Raw genomic sequence first — 19,776 nt, 5'->3', positions numbered from 1 at the left:
CGATTTACCCTTGTCGGATAGTGCCTGGCTTTCAGCCAACTGTACGAACACATCGTTTGCACTCACATGTACCGTCATAATCAAAGTAAATAAACTACCGGCTGTTTGGGGTCATCTTCCAATTACAGCAACTTAAAACTCTGTTATTATCAATCTATTTCAATCACCCTTCATAAAACATGTATGGGTATTTTGATCAATAAAGGATGGAGAGACGACGAGCGAGATATACCCATTAAGAATTCATTAAACCGTTGTCTGTAATACTGTAGTTGTAAAATTGGTCAATAAGAGGAAAGAAGAATGCAATGAGTAACATTACAAATATTTATTGTTTACGATAAAAAAAGTTTTAATACAACAAATTCTTGTCTGTATAAGTATCTAGCAATAAATAAGAAAAAAATATTTACAATTAAAAAGTTATTACTAATTACATATGACCAACAAAAATACTGGGTGGTTCGATTTTTTTTAGCACACTTTACGAACAGGCGGATTATCAAGTAATAACAATAATTTATTATACATACAGGGTGTTCAGATCTAACCAGGAACAGCTCTGTCAAATTTTAGTGTGTTGTACGATTTTATATCCACTGTGTTTTACTTTTCGTAGGGCCGTTTTTGTATCAGTCTTATTTGCTTATTTGAAATTGAAACATTTTCTCTGGTTCTAAAATTAAAATAGAGGCGAACTATTAAAAAAATACATTAGGGACTTGTTTTTGCAAACTACACAAAGTAGATAGTTTCTCACAAAATTTAAAACATGAAGAAAAAGTGACACAAATGTGCCGCAAAGTGACACAAGTGTGCTGCAGACTATTCACAGAATGCACAAAACGTTAAGTTACAATTCCCATAATTCAAATATTATGCAACGTCTCTAAATAATACTAAGATGACAACTATAGTACATTTACAACTGACATGCTGTTAACATCAGCAGCAGCAGCGTTTACGAAAAATGGCATAAAAACCAACACTCCAGGAATAAGAATTCAAACCGGTCCAAACTTTATTGTAAATTATAATTTTAAATGGAAAGCGTTGGCAGTTTCCTTTTTTTGTAATTATTTGTCATAAAATAATAAATAAATTTATTGAAATTATTAATCTGTTGTAATTAACAAAAACTGCTACCAACATGAAAATTTAGGTAACTATGAATTTCAGAAGCATGAAAAAGTGTGACAGGAAAAATGTAGTGTACAATTTGTGTAAAAATGCTAATTTCTCACTCGTTTGAATTACAGCACTCGCAAAAATAAAAAAAAAGTTTTTTTATTTTTGCGTTATCCAATAAACTATTAAACTATTAAAGATAGATATATACCGCTATCCTATTCTGCAGCAATTTTTTTTTCTAGTTCGAGGTTGTACATTAACATTAAGACATCCTGTATATACAATAAAATAATCGTCGAAATTGTATAACACACTCAAATTTGACAGGGGTGTTTCTTGTTAAATCTCAACACCCTGTATCTAAGTATTCAAAAACAAAAATATTTACTTTTTCTTTCATTTGTTTCAAGCACACATAGTCTCATTTCTGGAACTTAACAGAGCGTTTTTTTACAGTAATAACTCATTTTTGAAATGGATTTTCATATTTTATTAGTCACAGAAAGCGACTGTAGCGGATGCGTTTATTAATTCAAAATGTTTCACCGTTACTTACATTCAATAGAAACCATATAAATATGCCGCTATTAAATAAAACCAAAACACCAAGATTGAATGTACGTGTCTATCGAAAAAATTTTTCAGTGATAGAAATAAAAAATGCTAGAAGGTGTCCCATTTGAAATAAAGTAAGCCACATAATAAATGGGACACCCTGTATAATAGAGAATGGTTCTAAAGTGCATAAATTTATTTGACGCGGTTTTTATTTGGGACATTTTTTCATACTGTTATGATTACCGGAGCTACAGAGAAACATATTGAGTGCCACATGCCTTTAATTTTTTTTTAGTGATTTATTTGTTGTAATAAGTAGTAAATAACCAAAGAGCATTTTTTTTATTGCAAAATCAATAGATTTCGCAAAAATTATTATTTCAGTATTTTGATTGACATTTTTATTTTTACAAAAACATCCACCAACCCTGTGAAAATAGCTTAAAAAATGTGTCTTTATCCTCAAAAACATTCTGTTAAATAACAGTAATTGAGTATGTTTGAAAAATATTAGAGAAAAGGTATTCTCTTTCGGAAAACTTTAACATCCTGTATAAAAAGTAAACATTTTTCGAATATAATAGAGCAGAACAGTCACAACTCATGAAAATTAAAGCGGCCATATTTTGACAGTGAAGCATGAGACCCATACCATTCTTTTATGGAATGAACTGTTGACTCATTAGAGAACTTTCGTGGCGTGAAATTTGCGATATAAAAAATTTTATTTCGTAGTAACCTGTTTTAAGATTTGAATTTTCGCTCTTTAAGTAGTTACTAGGTGAAGAAGAAAGCTATGTGTTACAAGAAACGCAGTTGTTCTGTAAGTTTTGTAAAAATAAAGTAATTTTAAGAAAAATATTGGAGTGACCCCCCCTAATATATCTGCTACAATTTCAAAAATTTATTTTTAAATTTTATCATAGTGAAAGGTGAAATGAAATAGTATGGATCTCAAGCTTCATTACTAAAATATGACAACTTAAATTTTCATGATGTCCAAACCTTAGATTTTGACGCCTTAGGAAAGGCTTTGCTGTACATCGAGCACCGAATAGAGGCAACTGTAGAGGATCTGCATCACTTCTCAAATCAAGGATATACTACAGCCAGAAAAAGAAATCCGATAAGAGACAGACTCAGATTGCTGCTATATAATTACATATTACGTATGTACGAGTCCATACCATTCATATTTTATCAAGTATTACATATTTAATAAACAGTTTTAACCTAGATCAACTATGCAGTAAGCATGTTCGGAGCCTTCATAAATGATTACAAGCGATGTGGCTAGTAATTTTGTTTGAATTATTTCACATTGACAATAAAGTTCTAAAATTACACACACACACACACACACACACACACAAAAAAGTAGCAGGTCCGAAAGACAAGACCATGGTATCCATATGGTCTTGGAGTCGCTGAATCCGAATCCGGTGTCCATTTGACACGATTAGCTCTGGTTTAAGGTCAGTTCAAGGTCAAATATAGAAAATCAATTGTCAACAAACTAAACCTATGTATCTACACGTTTTTGGGGTCGCTGAATCCGAATCCGGTGTCCGTTTGACGCGATCGGCTCTGGTTTAAGGTCAGTTCAAGTTCAAATGTAGAAAATCCATTGTCAACAAACTAAACTTATGTATCTACAAGGGCACCGTATTCGGCGACTCCAAAAACGTGTAGATACGTTGGTTTAGTTTGTTGACAATTGATTTTCTACATTTGACCTTGAACTGACCTTAAACCAGAGCTAATCGCGTCAAACGGGCACCGGATTCGGCGACCCCAAAATCGTATAGATACATAGGTTTAGTTTGTTGACAATTGACTTTCTACATTTGACCTTGAACTGACCTGAAACCAGAGCTAATCGGGTCAAACGGACTTCAGATTTGGATTCGACGAGCCCAAAAACAATACATAGGTTGAAAAATAGATACATAGGTTTAGGGTGTTGAGAATTGATTTTCTACATTTGACCTTGAACTGACCTTAGAGCTAATCGTGTCAAACGGACCCCGGATTCGGATTCAGCGACCCCAAAACCATAAGGATACCATGGTCTTGTCTTTCGGACCTTTTTTTTTGTGGGGCTGTGTTATCAGCATTATCTTGAGCATAGATGTAAGTTTGTCATCGTTCATTGTAATCGAATCATTAATATTGACGACACCAAGATTTAGGGATTTTCAGTTGTTGGTTGCCCAAGTTCGACAGTCAAGTGGCTCATAATCATTTATGAAGTCCCTGTAGATAATTTTCTTTTCAGAATAAAAATTTTTAAAAAATTGAGATAGATAAGACAATGAAGATTCTGCTGTATATACAGATGACTCCAAATAAATGCAAAAAATTGAGGGGGCGATTATACTCATAAAAATAATGTTACAAGTTCCTTAGACATTTTTTTGTAAACTTAATACTGATATAATGCTTACATATTCCGCGATAATTTTTAAGATGCAAGCGCATCAAGCGGCGAAAGCGGTAAACTCCGAGACAAGGTAATTTTGACCTTCGCGTTCGTGTTTACACATTCATTTGAACATTCGTTTTATTTCCCATTATTATTAGTAATTTTGTTATTAAACTGCGGTTATTTGACTTTTGTGTTATTTTATAGGTTTCAAATATTTCATAAATAAATTTTAATGCAAGTATGTATGTCTGTACCTTGTTTGTTTCTAGCATTACAATTTAATGTACATTTTTTGAGGTTATAACTATGAAGTTATCCGTTGCGGAATACCTACATTTCCTATTTAAATGCCAATGAAAACTCTCGTTTTATATCAGACGGAGAGGCAGTTTTTAACGCTGGTCATGTGGTACTATGTGGGAAAACTGGGCAAAGTGATTTAAATTTAGAAATTTATTCATTGTGTCTGCAAACTGGTGCCTTTACTAACAGCCCTCTTGAAATTCAGCGAGTATTGTCTATCGACAATATTTTGAAAATTTCTTCAATGGTTTGATAAGAAGTTAATTCTCGATTTTTCTTGGATCATGAAGAACCATGAACTGAACAATAATAGTTCAACAATTTCTCCTTTTTATCCATAACTGCTGAAGTTTTCCTCACACTATTTTCATAAAATAACAGTGTCCAAAAAACAAACACTAAACACAGTTTTAAGTAAAATACAAAACAAAATGTCTCACACACAAGAAATGTTTACCTTGTTTCGCTAGTATCACTTGTCACCGCCAGAGAGCGAGCTCTTAGCTGCATTCGCAGATTATACAGAGAGCGGCAAAGGTATGGAATATATTTATTTAAAAATCAGATGTTTGTTATTTGAAATATCGCTCGGACCCGTCGAATTATATTTTTAGTTGCGCATTTTCTAAAGCCATTTTCATTGATACAGGGTGGCCCAAAAAAAAGTTATGAAATCAAGGCCAACTTTTTTAAATGGAAACCACTTTTTTTTGGATTTTTATTCAATTCTCCATGGAATTCTGATCTTAACCGTTTTCGAGAAATGGGAAAATTTTCAAAAATTACTCTCAATACGTAAGGACTGTAACGTCAAAGTCAGTGGGAACTGGTGTACTTTCTACTAAATCCATTTTGTGTTTTTCAAATATTTAAGCACAGCTTGATTGATTGGACGATCTGGATACTTGTTATTGAATATATCACACACTTCTTGTTGTGTTCTGGCTTCGCCACCGTGTCCCAAATAAATAAAAATTTCTATCCGCTGCATTTCCGTTAGATGCGCCATCTAGTTAAGTAATTGCACTGTCCTAAATAATAATAGATTCAACTGACTTTGACGTTACCTATTTAATATTTAGTTGCTTGACGACGGCTACAATGCGCGTTCTTCTGGCTCGTAATTTAAATAGCGACATTTAACAAAATCATATTTTATACAATAAAATTATGCGATTTTAATTAAATTATACCTAAATACCTCACTTATATTATTTACATTCAAGTCATTGCGTCCTAATGATCAAAATAAATCGTCGAACCACTTATTTTTCATGGATTTTTTTGATTTGAAGCAACTTTCTGTGAACCACACAAATCTAAGATGGAAAAGTAAAATGGTTTTATTTTAAAACCAGCAGGGAAAATCTCAGGGTAATTTTTGAAAATTTTCCATATTCTATATTCAGACGCCATTATCTCGAAAATGGTTAAAGATAGGGTATAGGTTATATTACATAAAAAATGATCAGTATTCCATGAAGAATTGAATAAAAATACAAAAAAGTGGGGTTTCCATTTAAAAAAGTTGGCCTTGATTTCATAACTTGGGCCACCTTGTATAAATGAAAATTGCTACAGAAAATGCGCAACTAAAAATATAATTCGACGGGTCCGAGCGATTTTTCAGATAACGAACATCTGATTTTTAAATAAATATATTCCATACTTTTGCCGCTCACTGTATAAGGTTCAGAATTCATTGCTTCGAATCGAATCGAATTGCGTCTGATTGTTGAAAAAAAAAAGATTCTAATGCATTAAAAGCACCTTATTGATCACAAAATTGGTTAGAATTTTATTATTATATTTTTATTCAAAAAGTTATATTAGATTAATATTAAAAATTATAGTTATAAATATTTTGTGAAAAGGTCTTCTTTTTCCAAGTTTATAACGTTAACGGTATCCTAGGAAAAAAAAAATAATTTAAAATTTCGGAGCATCTTTGAAAACGACAAACTATTTTGCAGTACAAAAAAGCGGGATTTGGACATAGAAAATTATGTTCCATACAATTGCAACGAAATTTGCTAAATTGTGAAATTTAAAAATAATAATTCACCAGCATTTGAGGGAAAATTTAGTCTTTTTCTGCAAAACAGTTCCTGATTTCAACAAACCAAACAATTTTGACCAACATCGACTTTATAAAGTTTTGATGATTTCCACAGATTGTTATGGCAAAATATCAGTAAAAAATTAGTTTAAAGTTATTTAACTTGTAACTACATTAATTTTTATTTTTTAATTAAAAAAAAGTGTCGTAGGAACTACTGCTATATCTGTGAATAAAATAACCCCTTAAAACTTTGGTACTTTATTTGGGATCACCATGTATAACAAATTTATAAATATTATTTTCATATAATTTATCTGCACCCAGTTTCATAAAAAATCGAACCACCTTGTATAAACCCTATCTATTAATACAAACTGGCTTCATGCATTCTGACATACCCGAAATATAAAAAAAAAAAAAACGCTAAAATTAAGAAATATAAAAAAATTAACCATACAGATTTCCAGGGAACTCCTGATCAGACAAATCGTCGTTCTGATCATGATCGGAGTCGGGATCCTTGTGCCTCTTCCTGCCGTAAGCCCGTTTGCTGGTCGTAGGCAGCTGATCCGTCTCGCCGTGCAACAAGGAATTACGGTACAATAACAGGGGCTGCCAGTCCTCGCCTCGACTGCTTGGCATACCTAGAGCGGAGAAACAGATAATAATTTCCCGTCGATACTTTTGTAATTCGTATTCTCGCTCACCCGTAGTGATCCTCCTGTCAAGGAACGACATGACCACCCGCTTATCTTGCTTGAGCAGCTTGTTCGTAAATTCCGAGAGGATTTCCAGGAAGGGGAGGTTCGCGGGGGGCCCCGTGGGATCGTCCGAGCTATTCTCCACCCCCGTCACGGCGAAGAGGATACCGGCCCTGTGCAGAGCCGTTATTGCCTCTCGGTTCTTCACTGCGTCTAGGCCAAAGGAGAGGGCGAATCTCTTCGCAAGTTCCTGAGAATCGATAGTGATTAAACATTAAATGATAATCACGGCTGCTGTGATTTAAACCGTTAAGCGTTGACACATCATAAAAATTGACTTTTGCAAAAAAAATTTACATTTCTCAGAACATAACATCAAGCTATTTTTCAAAACGTTAAAAATAATTTAATTAAATAAACACGTTATCCATAAATGAAATAAAATATTATTTATAACTTTTCTTCAACCGTTTTTTTTTGCAACTTTTTTTTTTATTTATCTGTGAGGTACACTTTTTATATTAAAAATTTAACAAAATTACACTTCATTATACTTCTTTAAAATCCTACCTTCAGTGCAAAGAATTCCTCGTGCTGCCTGGCGTTCCTGCCCCCCGACAGCCTCTGCACCTCGTTGAACATCATATTGAGACTGAGACACATGGTGAGGGCGCAGTTGACCTTGTTAATCTCCCTCGCCTTACTGAGGGTCGCCTTGATAATGTCCCCGTAGTCATTGTAGTACTTGACGTAGTGCTTGAAGACGTCGGCCGCCGCCTTCGTAGGCATTATGTTATAAACGATCAGCTTGCAGTAAGCTGCTAGGAAGTTGCGTCTCCTGTGTAACTCCTCGATGCGGTGTTCGTCGTGTTCGGAGTCCTGCTGAGGTACGAACACGTACATCTGCACGAACTCGTTTAGTAGCATCTGCGCCGGGAGAGAAAATAAGTAAATATTTTTAAAACATTTAGCGCAGGGTGCTTCATTTCATGTACTTAAACTTAAACCTGTGCTAAGTTGCTTTGTTTAGCTTCTAGAAGGCATCAAAGAGTGACCACAAAAATCCTGTGATTTTCGCCTGTTTTTTCACAATTCGCAGAGAATTGAAAAAAATACATAAAAATATGTTTTTGGTCGCAAATTACTTGTCGTAAAAAACTGAAGTGAGCATAGCTTTTAGTGTATTGAAAATTTTAAAAATCACCCCTAACTAGAGGTTGAAAAAATGCCAAAAATGAAGAATTTGAATATTACCAATTGATATAAAAACTATTGGCATGTGAATTATCTTAATATATATATTTTTTGAATTTTTACAATTATTTCTGATATTCTCTATTTTTGGGGACGATTCCACCCCCTGAGCTCGCTTAAGGGTGGATTTTCTAATTCAACATGCATATTTCAGTCATGAGAATAAATCTTTCTTTGTATCAAGAATCATTCGATAGAAAAATTCATATGCTAATAGTTTTTATATTTATTGGTAATATTCAATTCTTCATTTTGGGGGCCTTTTCAACCCCTAAATAGGGGTAATTTTTAAAAATTTTCAAAAAACTAAAAGCTATGCTCATCTTAATTTTTACGACGAGTAATTTGAGACCAAAAACATAACTCATAAACGTTTTGTCCGCTTTAAATGAGACGCGTTATGCTAGTACTGATGCAAACGCGACTTTATGTAATTCTTACTGCTTTGTATTTTTTTTTTTTTAGTGGTGATCGTTATCGAGTTTCTGTTGGGTATTGCTAAACAATACTTTAAGTTCATAGCTACTGTAAAAATCTACGAAATAATAAACATTTTCCGTAAATATTTTCTACAGTAAATAAAATGTGTATTAACCCCACATACTTCCCACATTCTATCTATCTATAGAAGTATGTGATTAACCCCAAATTTACAAAATTATAGTCATACACGAATAATGTGAAGTTAAAAAAGTCATTTCTAATATAGAATATAGAAATTGGAATTAAAACAATCTTCAATTAAAACTGGAACGTTTGAACTACTCATACTTTTAGTACCATACTAACATTATTTTGTTACTAACACTCACCTGGTACACAGAATGTTCATAGTAGAATTCAAAAGCAACATTTAAAAGGATTATTAAACATTTTAATACATTAAAAGTTATAGGTAATTCCCGCTCTCACACTCGGTCTTAAAAAGTGGCAATTTGCCAGACGAAACGCTTTTTTTGCAAGTCGTGAAGCGGTGTCCTTCTTTTATCTAATCAGCATACTTTTACTGAGATTATTTCTAGCTTTCTAAGGTAAACTTTCATTTAGAAAAACCTCGCTAAAATCGACAATTTTCTCCAGGGAATATACCCAAAGTATACCCAATCAGGGTCCATAGTTCAAAAGTAATAAAGAATTCCCTGACTTTTCCAGGTTTTCCCTGACTTATAAAAAAAAATCCAGGTCACTTGTAGTTCATTTTTACATACCAATCGGTATTTATGCATTCAATTTTTTCTTGACTGGACTCCATAAATTTTTTTATACCCTAACAACCTCTTATAAAGGTTTCAAAACCACAAATAGTTTTCTCTTTCAAGAACCCAGGGCCGGCTTTCACAAAATTTCCAGTTGCAAACATCAAATTCCCCGACTTTCAAGAATATTTTTAAAATTCCCCGACTATTCCCTGTTTTTTTTATGAAGAATAACAAATTCCCTGACCCTTCCCGGTATTCCCAGTTTTCCCGGCCGTTATGAACCCTGCCAATGTTTAGACAAAGATGACAATAATTGTCAGTAGAAACTTCAAAATATATTTTGTCATTTGGAGCATTTTTTTGTGCCGGTCAGTCAGTCAGTCCAAAATGTACCATAGTTCCATGTACAGCAAATATTAGAACACTCTGTACAATCGAAACTTTTATAAAAACTTATAATAAATCTCACCTGCAGGTTTCTGTCCGGCCTGCAGACCAACTCCCCCATAGACGACTGGTTCTGCAGCTGCTCGCTGAACACTATCAGTAGGTCGCACAGTCCCACGTAAGCCTCCTCCTTTATGACGACGTGCGGAGAAGAGCGGATCAGGATCTGAGAAGCCTCCAAGAAGTCGTCCAGCTTGTCCCTGAGATTCTGGAAGCTGGAATGTGTGAGACTGCCCCCCTCGGCCTGCACCTCCAGGTCCCTAAGGCCCCACAGCAGGTGATAGTAGCAGGAGCTGATGCAGTATTTCAGGGCTTCTGGCGGCAGTCCGCTCTCGATATCCTAAAAAAAAGAATCTTCGAATCAGGATCAACCACAGTTGTTTGAGGTTGTACTAACGCCTCCAGAAGTGGGATATGAAAATTACGAGAAAAAAAAGGCATTCACAATGGAATTTGACTCGTTGACGAAAAATAATAAAAATTAAAAAAACCATAAACCAAACCCTCAAATACTTTTGGATGCTTTAGGAATACGAGATACAACTCAACTTACTCTAAAATCCTGAAACAGGGTGTCCCACAGGTTCCACTGGTTCAAATTGTGGCAGGCGTAGAACATAGACACCTTCTTCAACGAACTGACAACGTTGAATATCTCGTCGGCATTGGGCGTCTCCTCCCCCAGCAGAAGATTACGCCAGTCGTCGATAGCCTCCTTGTAGCTGGCCACGATCATGTCGACTATCGTCGACCTGGCCACGTCGCACCTCGTATAGATCGAATGGCCTTCCGTACAGAGGATCTCCAGGGTCTTCGCCAAAGTTTCCAATACCTAAGGAATAATTTAGATTCGCGTACAACAAATTTCATGAATTACATCAAACGTTACCTCAGGCTCGTGATGGACCTGTACGATATACTTCAATTTAACCAGCAGGGCCTGCAACGATCCGTCCTGCCTACCGCTGGTGTAAAGGTCTAAATCGAAGTACTGCGGTATGCTGAGGAGGTTGGCCAGTTTCTCGGGATCGGCTGAATATTTATCTAAGAGGGGAGGCAGGGTGACTATGAAGTGTTCGGTTAGCTTCTGTTTGTCTTCGCCGGCCTACGAAAATTAGTTCGTATTTAATAAAATAAGAATTTAATTTTATAATATGCAAAATTTACAGCATTTTCGACTCGTTTCCATTCTTGGACTTAGTGTGCCTCAAGAATATTCCAATGCACCAAAGAAAAAAGTTTAAAAATAGTCACTATTACCAATTTATGAAAAACCATTGTATGCTACTGAAAAACTGAATTTAAGCAAGATATTTTCTCACCTGCTTCATCTCCCTGAGAGACGACACCTTTCTGGTGGGTCCTCTACCGACGGGCGCCTCTCCGGTGGCTGCCTGTTTCACGCAGCACACCATGATCTCGATCAAACTCGTTTCCTGCCTGTTGTCCAAAGGCTCTTCGTGAGGCCCCGGTTCCTCCAGCAGCAGATCTGTCATGCACTCCCAATCCTTCATCATGTTGTTGGACTCTATGAGGGAGTCCACCAAGTAGGCGGCGTGCTCGTGCAGCTCCGATTCGATGAAGAACTGCACCAGGTCCCGAATGAAGGGCGTGTTGGGCAAACGTCGCTTGCCCCTCTTAGTTTTACCCGCGTCCATATCGCCGGGCTGGAACAACCTCTCGTTAAGGAACTCGCCCGCGGCCTGGGCGACGGCCCTGTGCGACGAATAAACCTAGAATATTGAATGAACTGTGTTGACGCTAGTCGTTTTCAACTTCATATTCAATTTTAGGTCCTCTCTTTCAATATTGACTACTTCTGTAACCTTATCTCATGTGCAGTAAATTATAAACACAACATTTTTGGCAATTGTTTGTATTCAACATTCACAATCCCGAAATGTTACTGAAAATCACTGCAAGAGATTTCGATACATGAGAAGAACAAAAACATTAAGCAGGAGATAACGTAATGATGCATAGGATTTAATATGTAATGTTCAATGTCTTTCGATCCAAGATAAGTGTAAATTATTGAATAGAGAGCCAATATCTAAGTAAAATGTTGAATAGAGATCCCATATCAGTGTAAATTGTTGAATATAAAAACAACAAATTTAAAATTAAGCAAGAGGTGACGTAATTTGGAGTGTGCAGATATCTTTCAACCCAAGATCAGTGCAAATTATTGAATAGGGAGCCAATATCGGTGTAAACAATTTCGTAGTGACATAATAATAGTGTAATTTATTGACTAGACGGCTAATATCTAGATAAAATGTTGAATAGAGATCCCGTATCAGTGTAAATTGTTGAATATAAAAACCAATTTAATATTAAGCAAGAGACGGCAGAATGATGCAATCAATAGGATGTAATATGAAGTGTGCAGATGTCTTTCAACCCAAGATCAGTGTAAATTATCGAAGAGAGAGCCAATATCGGTGTAAAGAGTTTCATAAGAACATAAGATCAGTATAATTTATTGAATAGTCAATATCTAGGTAAAATGTTGAATAGAGATGCCATATCAGTGTAAATTGAAGAATATAAAAACAACTAAATTAATATTAATGATGCAATCAATAGGATGTAATATGGAGTGTGCAGATGTCTTTCAATCCAAAATCAGTGTAAATTATTGAATAGACAGCCAATATCTAGGTAAAATGTTGAATAGAGATCCCATATTAGTATAAATAGAATATAAAAACAACAAATTTAATATTAATTATGCAATCAATAGGATGTAATATGCAGTGTGCAGATGTCTTTCAACCCAAAATCAGTGTAATCAGAGAGCTAATTTCGGTGTAAAGAGTGGCATAGAGACATGAAATCAGTGTAATTAATTGAATAGAGAACCTATATCTAGGAATAGTGTTGAATAAATATCCCATATCAGTGGAAAATGTTGAATTGACACTATATCAGTGTAAAGTGTTGAATAGCGACCTAATGCAAGTGCAAATTATTGAACAGAATGCCAATATTTATCAGTGTAAAGTATTAAACAGAGATCAGTGTATAATGTTGAATATAGATTCAATATCAATATAAAATGTTGTATAGAGATACCATGTCACTGTAAATTGTCGAATACAAACCTAATATATGTAAAATATTGAATAGAGAGCCAATATCAATGTAAAATGGTAAACAGAACCAATATCAATGGAGTGTTGAATCCCATATCAGTATAAAATATTGAATTCAATTCAATATCAATATATTGATATATCAAAATCCACAATTAGCGTAAAGTTTTGAACAGAGATCTCATCATATCAGTGTAAAATGTTTTTATACAGACCTCATGTTTTTATATATAAAACCATAGTAGTTCAATGTGTGTAAAATAGACGTAAATCTAAGAGTAGAAAAAACATACAATTTCTTACCAATTCGTAAACATGTTCACAGTCCTTATCGGTAAGTATCTCGTGGTGATGTTTCAAAATAGATATAACAAGCCTGACGGCTTGCACCGCTACGTCGTACTCCTTATCCAGCGTCATCGCCACAATTCTATCTTTGAACTTGTTGGTAAACAGTTCCAATTTGCCTTTTAGCTCTTCACTAGCATAAAGCGGTTGCAAGGCTTGTAAACACCTCAGCCTTACTTCTCCCACCTATAAAACACGCAAATAAAACTCAAACATGTTAAAGGCTGGTTTACCTTACCTTATCGTGAAGAGTCCAACCTATATATTTCAGATACGAATCATCGAGGAAATTCGCATGAAATTTGTGCATCCACACCCCGATTTCGGTCATAGCGATGGCTCGTATTTCTGGTAATGTGTCTCGATATCTATGAACAAACACCGATTTGAACATGTAGGTTAGCATGTTCTTGATTTCGTCCATGTTTTCCTCCAATTCTTGTCTTTTCCCAAGTAGCGCTTCTAAACGATCACTAGCTCGTTTTTCTCTAGTTTTCTGCCTCTCGGCTTCGTACTGCCGCTGAGTATTGTCAAGATTAACTGAAACCGTTAGTGCTACATCCACCAGAGCCGTCATCAGTTTCATCGCTCCTAACGTGGCAGTGTGTCTGAAAGCTCTGACCTAGAACAAAAATATTAAAATCTTAATAAGACTACTTTAAACAGAATTTACTTGAGAATCGGAGAGGCCAGTAAGAAGCGATATAACGTTATCCATCAAAAACTGATCATAGATAATGGTATACTGGCACTGCTTAACCAAAGTTTGAACAAAATCACAAAAATTCTGCCGAAATTTCTTCCAGGTCTGACCGGCCATTATAAGTGGATATTCACCGCTTTCCTCGTCAAACTCTTCAGTCATCTTTCGAATGATAGCTGCGTGTTCCATTGTAGCTTGCATCTGTTGTGTGATTCTCCCTTTGCAACCAGCAGCGTTGATAAAAAATTGCATCAGGGATATAAGAGCAGCTTCTCGGTTTATCTACAAATATGAAGTACCCTACAGTAATATAAGTCTACTTCATTTCTTTACTTTTACCTTATAACTTTCGATCCAGTCATCTACAATATTCGTCAAAGACACTTTACTATTCTTGATGATATGATAGAGAGAAGACTCATCATCAAGCGTGTGTATGACTTCACCGACATTGTTTTTCCTCCCAGGCGGTCTGCCTCTTCCTCGACCCCTTCCCGTGTTGCCACTACTTGTAGGTGAATAAGAAGGAGCCACTATAGGAGGTGGATTTGTCACACCTCTAGCTTTAGACCTAGTAACTCGTCTTGTTCCAGGAGTTGGTGGTGATTCAAATGCACCGTCAGATGATTGACCCGCTTGCTCGCCATAAGATTCTCCATACATACTCTGTTGCATATAATTGTTTCCATAATTTTCATGTTCCACTTGTGGAGTCATGGGGTTTTCGTACTCTGGAGGAGGTTCATCCATCCGAATACGCTTACCACCTCGTCTATGCATCTTTTTGTTTGTGTTATCAGGTTTACTTTGATAATAATTTACTGAAAGGAGTTTATAGGAGTTATCATTTCAAGCTCGCCGACAAATCAAACATTGACAGCAAAGAATAAATGAAGTAAACAAATGTAAACGATACTAAACAAAACGATAAACTAACACCGAACCGCCATTTTTTAACCATAGAATCGATATAATATACACAAAACATATAATAGCTGTGTTTGTTTTACAGTTGGTCACTTTGGTTAATTCACTTTCAGTAGAGTTCTGACCAAGTTCGTTTTTTTTAAACAAGTGAACAAACTAAAATATGACCAAAATCAGTTCCACCCTTTCCGATCTAACCTATCTAATATCGTGGTTAGTAGTGAACAAGATAACCGAACAAAACATAACCTACAAATAATAATCATAAATCTAAATAATAAAAATAAGGCGTTGATCAGGCGTTGATAATGGATATGAATTCATCTGAAGAAGATATGTTGATTGTAAGTATGTTGGGCAGAGTATGATTGACAACAACAAACTAATTAAACTGAGTAGAGTAGAAGTCAAAAGTCAAAATTTAAAATGAAGTAGATGTGTGTTTTGTTTAACCTAAAGTTAGTTTAAATCACGGTCACTTCTAGTTTGGTCAATTTGACCAAACTGAACTAACCAAGTGGTAAAACAAATACAGCTATTCAGAATAGTTACCCAACTGTATTGTTCATATGTCTTGAATTAGATGTTCTTATGAATGGAATGGTCAACTAATTTGAACCGTCCTAGAACCGTTCTGTACAGAGCAACGACAGAACCAAAACACACCTATGAAATATATGCTGCTTTCGAATGACCAGTTGGAGCAATTCAGTTCAGAGTCAGAGTACAGAGTGTTCCAAAGCACTCCTCATGTATTTATTCGCGTTTCAGTGCACGTTTTGGATACATTTTTTTATTATCAACAAAAGCTAATAGGTGGCTCTCCTCTTGTAATTTAATTGGATGGTAAAATTTAAAATTAGTAACAATAAAGACTTTATATCATTGGTTTCGTAAGCCAACTAATGGCCACTAAATTTTGTTTTTAACATAAATAATTAAAAATTGGCCTTAAAATTTCAACATCTACAGTAAAACCCCTTTTCTAATTTATTTCCAGTTAGTGTGCACTGAAAATATTTCCACCCTTTATTATTTGAAACGATATTAAAGGTAGATATACTTAGCCATATTCTATCAGTGGCTATCAACAACCAGTTTTCTATACCACAGATTGATCCCAAAAACCAGTATTTTTAAAAATTATGATATTACTTTTGTAGTTTATTTTTTATTTACTACAAAAAATTTAATTAATAAAATGTATAAAAAATTGGAAACTTCAAAATGTAGGAAATAAAAACCCTAGTTATAATTTATATTTTTATTTCATTCTAAATTATTTCCATTATTGTGCCATTATAAAAAATGAAACGTATAATAAATATTTACATAAGAATTATACTCTTCTCTCGACGTGCAAAATCTAATCTCTTCGTTTCTTTTTGTCACGATCATCCCTTTTCTCGGGTTCCTTCCGCTTACTGGCCTTCTTAGCCTGCGACAAGAACTGATCCAGACCGAACGGATCCTCCTCCTTCTCAAACTGTACGGGACCTGACCGTCCTGCTCCCGAGCGATCCGTCCCACCGAATTCTTTATCAGGAACAAATCTATTAGTCTTGATAACCTTCTCTAGGTCTTCTCCACCATATATATCTTTGTCGATATTCCGACTAGGCCTGTACAAATGATTGGCCATCGAACCGCCTTCTCTCCACGGTTTGTCGTATACATTGTAAGCCTCGTCGTCCCCATATCCCTGGCCCAAACCTTGCGCCTGCCCAAACAGACGCTGATCGAACTGCGTTTCATTCGAGGAGATGCCTCTTGCGGGCATGCCTAACGCGATTTGTTCGGAAATATCTCTTTCTCGTTCTCTCTGCAATTTACTCCTTTTGTCGGGGGCTGCTCTAGCGAGATTCCTGTCTCTGGCCCTCTCTTTATGCCTGTCCTGCCGGAGAGCATCTCTTTCCTGCTCCTCGTCATCGACGGGTTTGGAATGTCCCGTTGCTACTTTAATACCCGCTCTTTCGTCACGGGCTTTCTGAGCCAGCTGACGCAGGTGTTCTTCTTTCTGTTCCTTTTCTTTTTGTGCCAGTTTTTTCTCCAATTGTGCTCGAGTTTCGACAGCCTCCCTGGCTTTTCTATCTGCTATATATAATGCTTCTGCCAATTTTGCAAAATTTTCGTTGATGTGAAGCTGCTGCAAGCCCCGGCCGTCAGCGGCCAGCCTCTTGTCCAGAGGAACAGTATAACCTGAAAATAAATAATGGCTTTTAAAACGCAGGGAACAAATGTACAGGGCGACTTCAAGCCAAATAAATTTTATAGTAAAGCAACCTAATTAAATTCATTAACAAACACAACAACAGATCAAATTGAAAGTCCTTGTTTTACCTTTAGCATTTTTCCAATTAGAAATGCACGGTGGAATTTTCCATTCCTTCTGTTCCTTAACAGTTACCCTTCTGGTGGGACTATGCAGTACTGGTGCCGGAGGAGAAGGAGGCCCTCGAGGAATTTTCTTATTTATTTTAAATCTGGGAGGTTCCATCGGGTCTACCTGAGCCTCGACTAATCTTATAACCCTCTGTTTTGCTCCCGAGTTGAAAGCGGCCCCTTGTTGCGAGGGTGTATAACGAATAAACTCCGCAGGTGCTTGCTTCTCTGCTGCTTTCACCGGCATCGCTGCTGCTATTTTAGAATTGGTAATCCTCATCAACGCTTGCCTAGTACGGTCTGTAATGTCATCAAGTTCTTCCTGGTTCGGTTTTTCCAAACTGGGATCATTTTCTGCAACAACTTCCACAGGTAGCAAATCGGATAACTTTGAATATACGATTTTATCTTTAGAATGGCCTTGCCTGGCAATAACATCATATTTTACTTTCCCGTCAGGACCTAGTTGGACGGCTAATGCATTTGAGGTAGAATCTTTCTTACGACCCATGTCAAGTGGGTACTGTGCCACGTGAATTTCGGGAAAAGCTCCTCCGTCTCCATAATCGGTTACGTTTCTTGGTACCCAACCCCTTCGCTGACCATAAGGTGGTGCTATACTTTGAGTGCTTACCAATGCTGTAGTTTTCATAGAGGCAGCTTTTTTCCTTCTTTCATCGTCTCTATCCCAAACAGGCTGTATAGGTGCTGGTAAAATTGTAGACAGCTCCATATTAGTAGAATCACTGTTTTTTCTAATATATAGTTTGTATGACGAAACGTCGCAATGTTTAAAATTTATAAAACACTGTTTTTTAACAGGGTTAAATATTGAAAAACCAATCTAATTCTCGAAAAAATTTATTATTTAAAACGAGACACACCAAACAAACACCAACACCAAACCACCAAACAAAATGTCGGAATTAAATCGGCTGTCACCTGTCAGTGTCAATTCATGAATTCAAGACAGAAAAAATAATATACAAATGTTAAATATTCCATTTTCTATGATTCAAGACCATTTCTGTATTTAATTAATTAATTTTATCTAAATTAGGCCATCAATTGAGATGAAGAAGAAGAAGATTATATTTATGGTCACAAAAAATTCTCTGTGCTATGATCATGACCACAAAACATGGTCATGGTACAATACAATAGCTGCTTTCCAATTGCCAGGGAACTACTCTTGAAGTGTTTTACTACTGTTTTTACTCTTTACCTACTACAAACTTCAACAATTGGAACACCTCGTAAAGTAGGAGCGTGAAGGGACGGATTGCTTTGGTAATCTACGTAATTGTTTGTATTTAATTGATTATATAATTCATTAGAAATTTAGCCAATAGCAATTACAAATTTTACGTAGTTACTATGTATTGATAAGCGATTATACTCTTGACGACGTGGTATAACCGTTTTGGTGTTTCGCCTCCTCCAACAATGTGAACTATGTCATGGTAACGACAGTTTTAACATTTGTCAATAAACGTCAAAAAAAATGGAACGCTTCGGAGTTAGTTAATTCATTATGTAATCGTATCGAATACCACTCGAGCAAACGAAAATATTCGATTATACTAACCTCCTCACTCGACGTATATCCTTAAAACACCACTCCAGCTACGCTGTCGTGGTGTTTCGCAGAATACGTCTCGTGACTCGGAAGTATAATCGAATATTTTCTATGCTCTTGTGATATTATAACTGAATATTCCTGCCACATTGACATAGATTTTTAGGTAACTAACCCTCTGCGCTAAAGGAGTCATTCAACATAGTTGAAATTAAGTTAACGTCACCAGAAATATCTCAAAATGGGAGAGTGGATAAATCTTGTTAACTGCACAATAAGCATTACAACACGTAACACAGTAAATGTTTCGAAAAATTCTTTGTTTTCGTTCTCGTAATACAATTTGTGATAAATCTTGAGATGGAAACTGATGTAGAAAATGTAGGGGGTACGTTAAGTAAATGATCGGATCAGTTAAAATCGTTCATGTCTGGTTCGACTGTATTACACATGATCTATCAACTGTTTACCCGATTGGTGAGATTTTGAATCAAGACTGATCGCCGGATCCGATTGTTCACTTAACGGAGACTTAAATAAATTAGGTGAAAGCAAAATATCTAGTCTAGTGATTTGATCTCAGTACTTCTGAAGCTCTAATGCCCGTTTGCACCGACAATTTTAAGAAGAGCTTAAGCTTAAGTCTCACTTAAAAA

The 19,776-nt window shown here is 35.7% G+C and overlaps 2 protein-coding genes across 2 annotated transcripts; both read right to left on the bottom strand.

The window, feature by feature from the left end:
• Positions 1-6,099: 6,099 nt before the first annotated feature.
• Positions 6,100-15,185, bottom strand: LOC108903624 (cohesin subunit SA-1). The gene is made up of 11 exons (XM_018705859.1): positions 14,572-15,185; positions 14,203-14,514; positions 13,768-14,151; positions 13,485-13,715; positions 11,406-11,816; positions 10,973-11,188; positions 10,637-10,915; positions 10,106-10,423; positions 7,754-8,110; positions 7,190-7,433; positions 6,100-7,126 (listed from the first exon to the last, which is right to left on the bottom strand). Exons 1-11 carry the CDS (start codon positions 15,010-15,012, stop codon positions 6,930-6,932), a joined length of 3,390 nt encoding a protein of 1,129 aa, XP_018561375.1. The 5' UTR covers positions 15,013-15,185; the 3' UTR covers positions 6,100-6,929.
• Positions 15,186-16,427: 1,242 nt separating this feature from the next.
• On the bottom strand, positions 16,428-18,549 carry LOC108903569 (puff-specific protein Bx42). Its single transcript, XM_018705793.1, has 2 exons — positions 17,500-18,549; positions 16,428-17,358 (listed from the first exon to the last, which is right to left on the bottom strand). Exons 1-2 carry the CDS (start codon positions 18,272-18,274, stop codon positions 16,526-16,528), a joined length of 1,608 nt encoding a protein of 535 aa, XP_018561309.1. The 5' UTR covers positions 18,275-18,549; the 3' UTR covers positions 16,428-16,525.
• Positions 18,550-19,776: the final 1,227 nt, after the last annotated feature.

Source organism: Anoplophora glabripennis, unplaced genomic scaffold (assembly GCF_000390285.2).
Source record: "Anoplophora glabripennis isolate ALB-LARVAE unplaced genomic scaffold, Agla_2.0 scaffold127, whole genome shotgun sequence".
Classification (NCBI taxonomy): domain Eukaryota; kingdom Metazoa; phylum Arthropoda; class Insecta; order Coleoptera; family Cerambycidae; genus Anoplophora; species Anoplophora glabripennis.
This window is presented reverse-complemented; position numbering and strand designations above follow the sequence as displayed.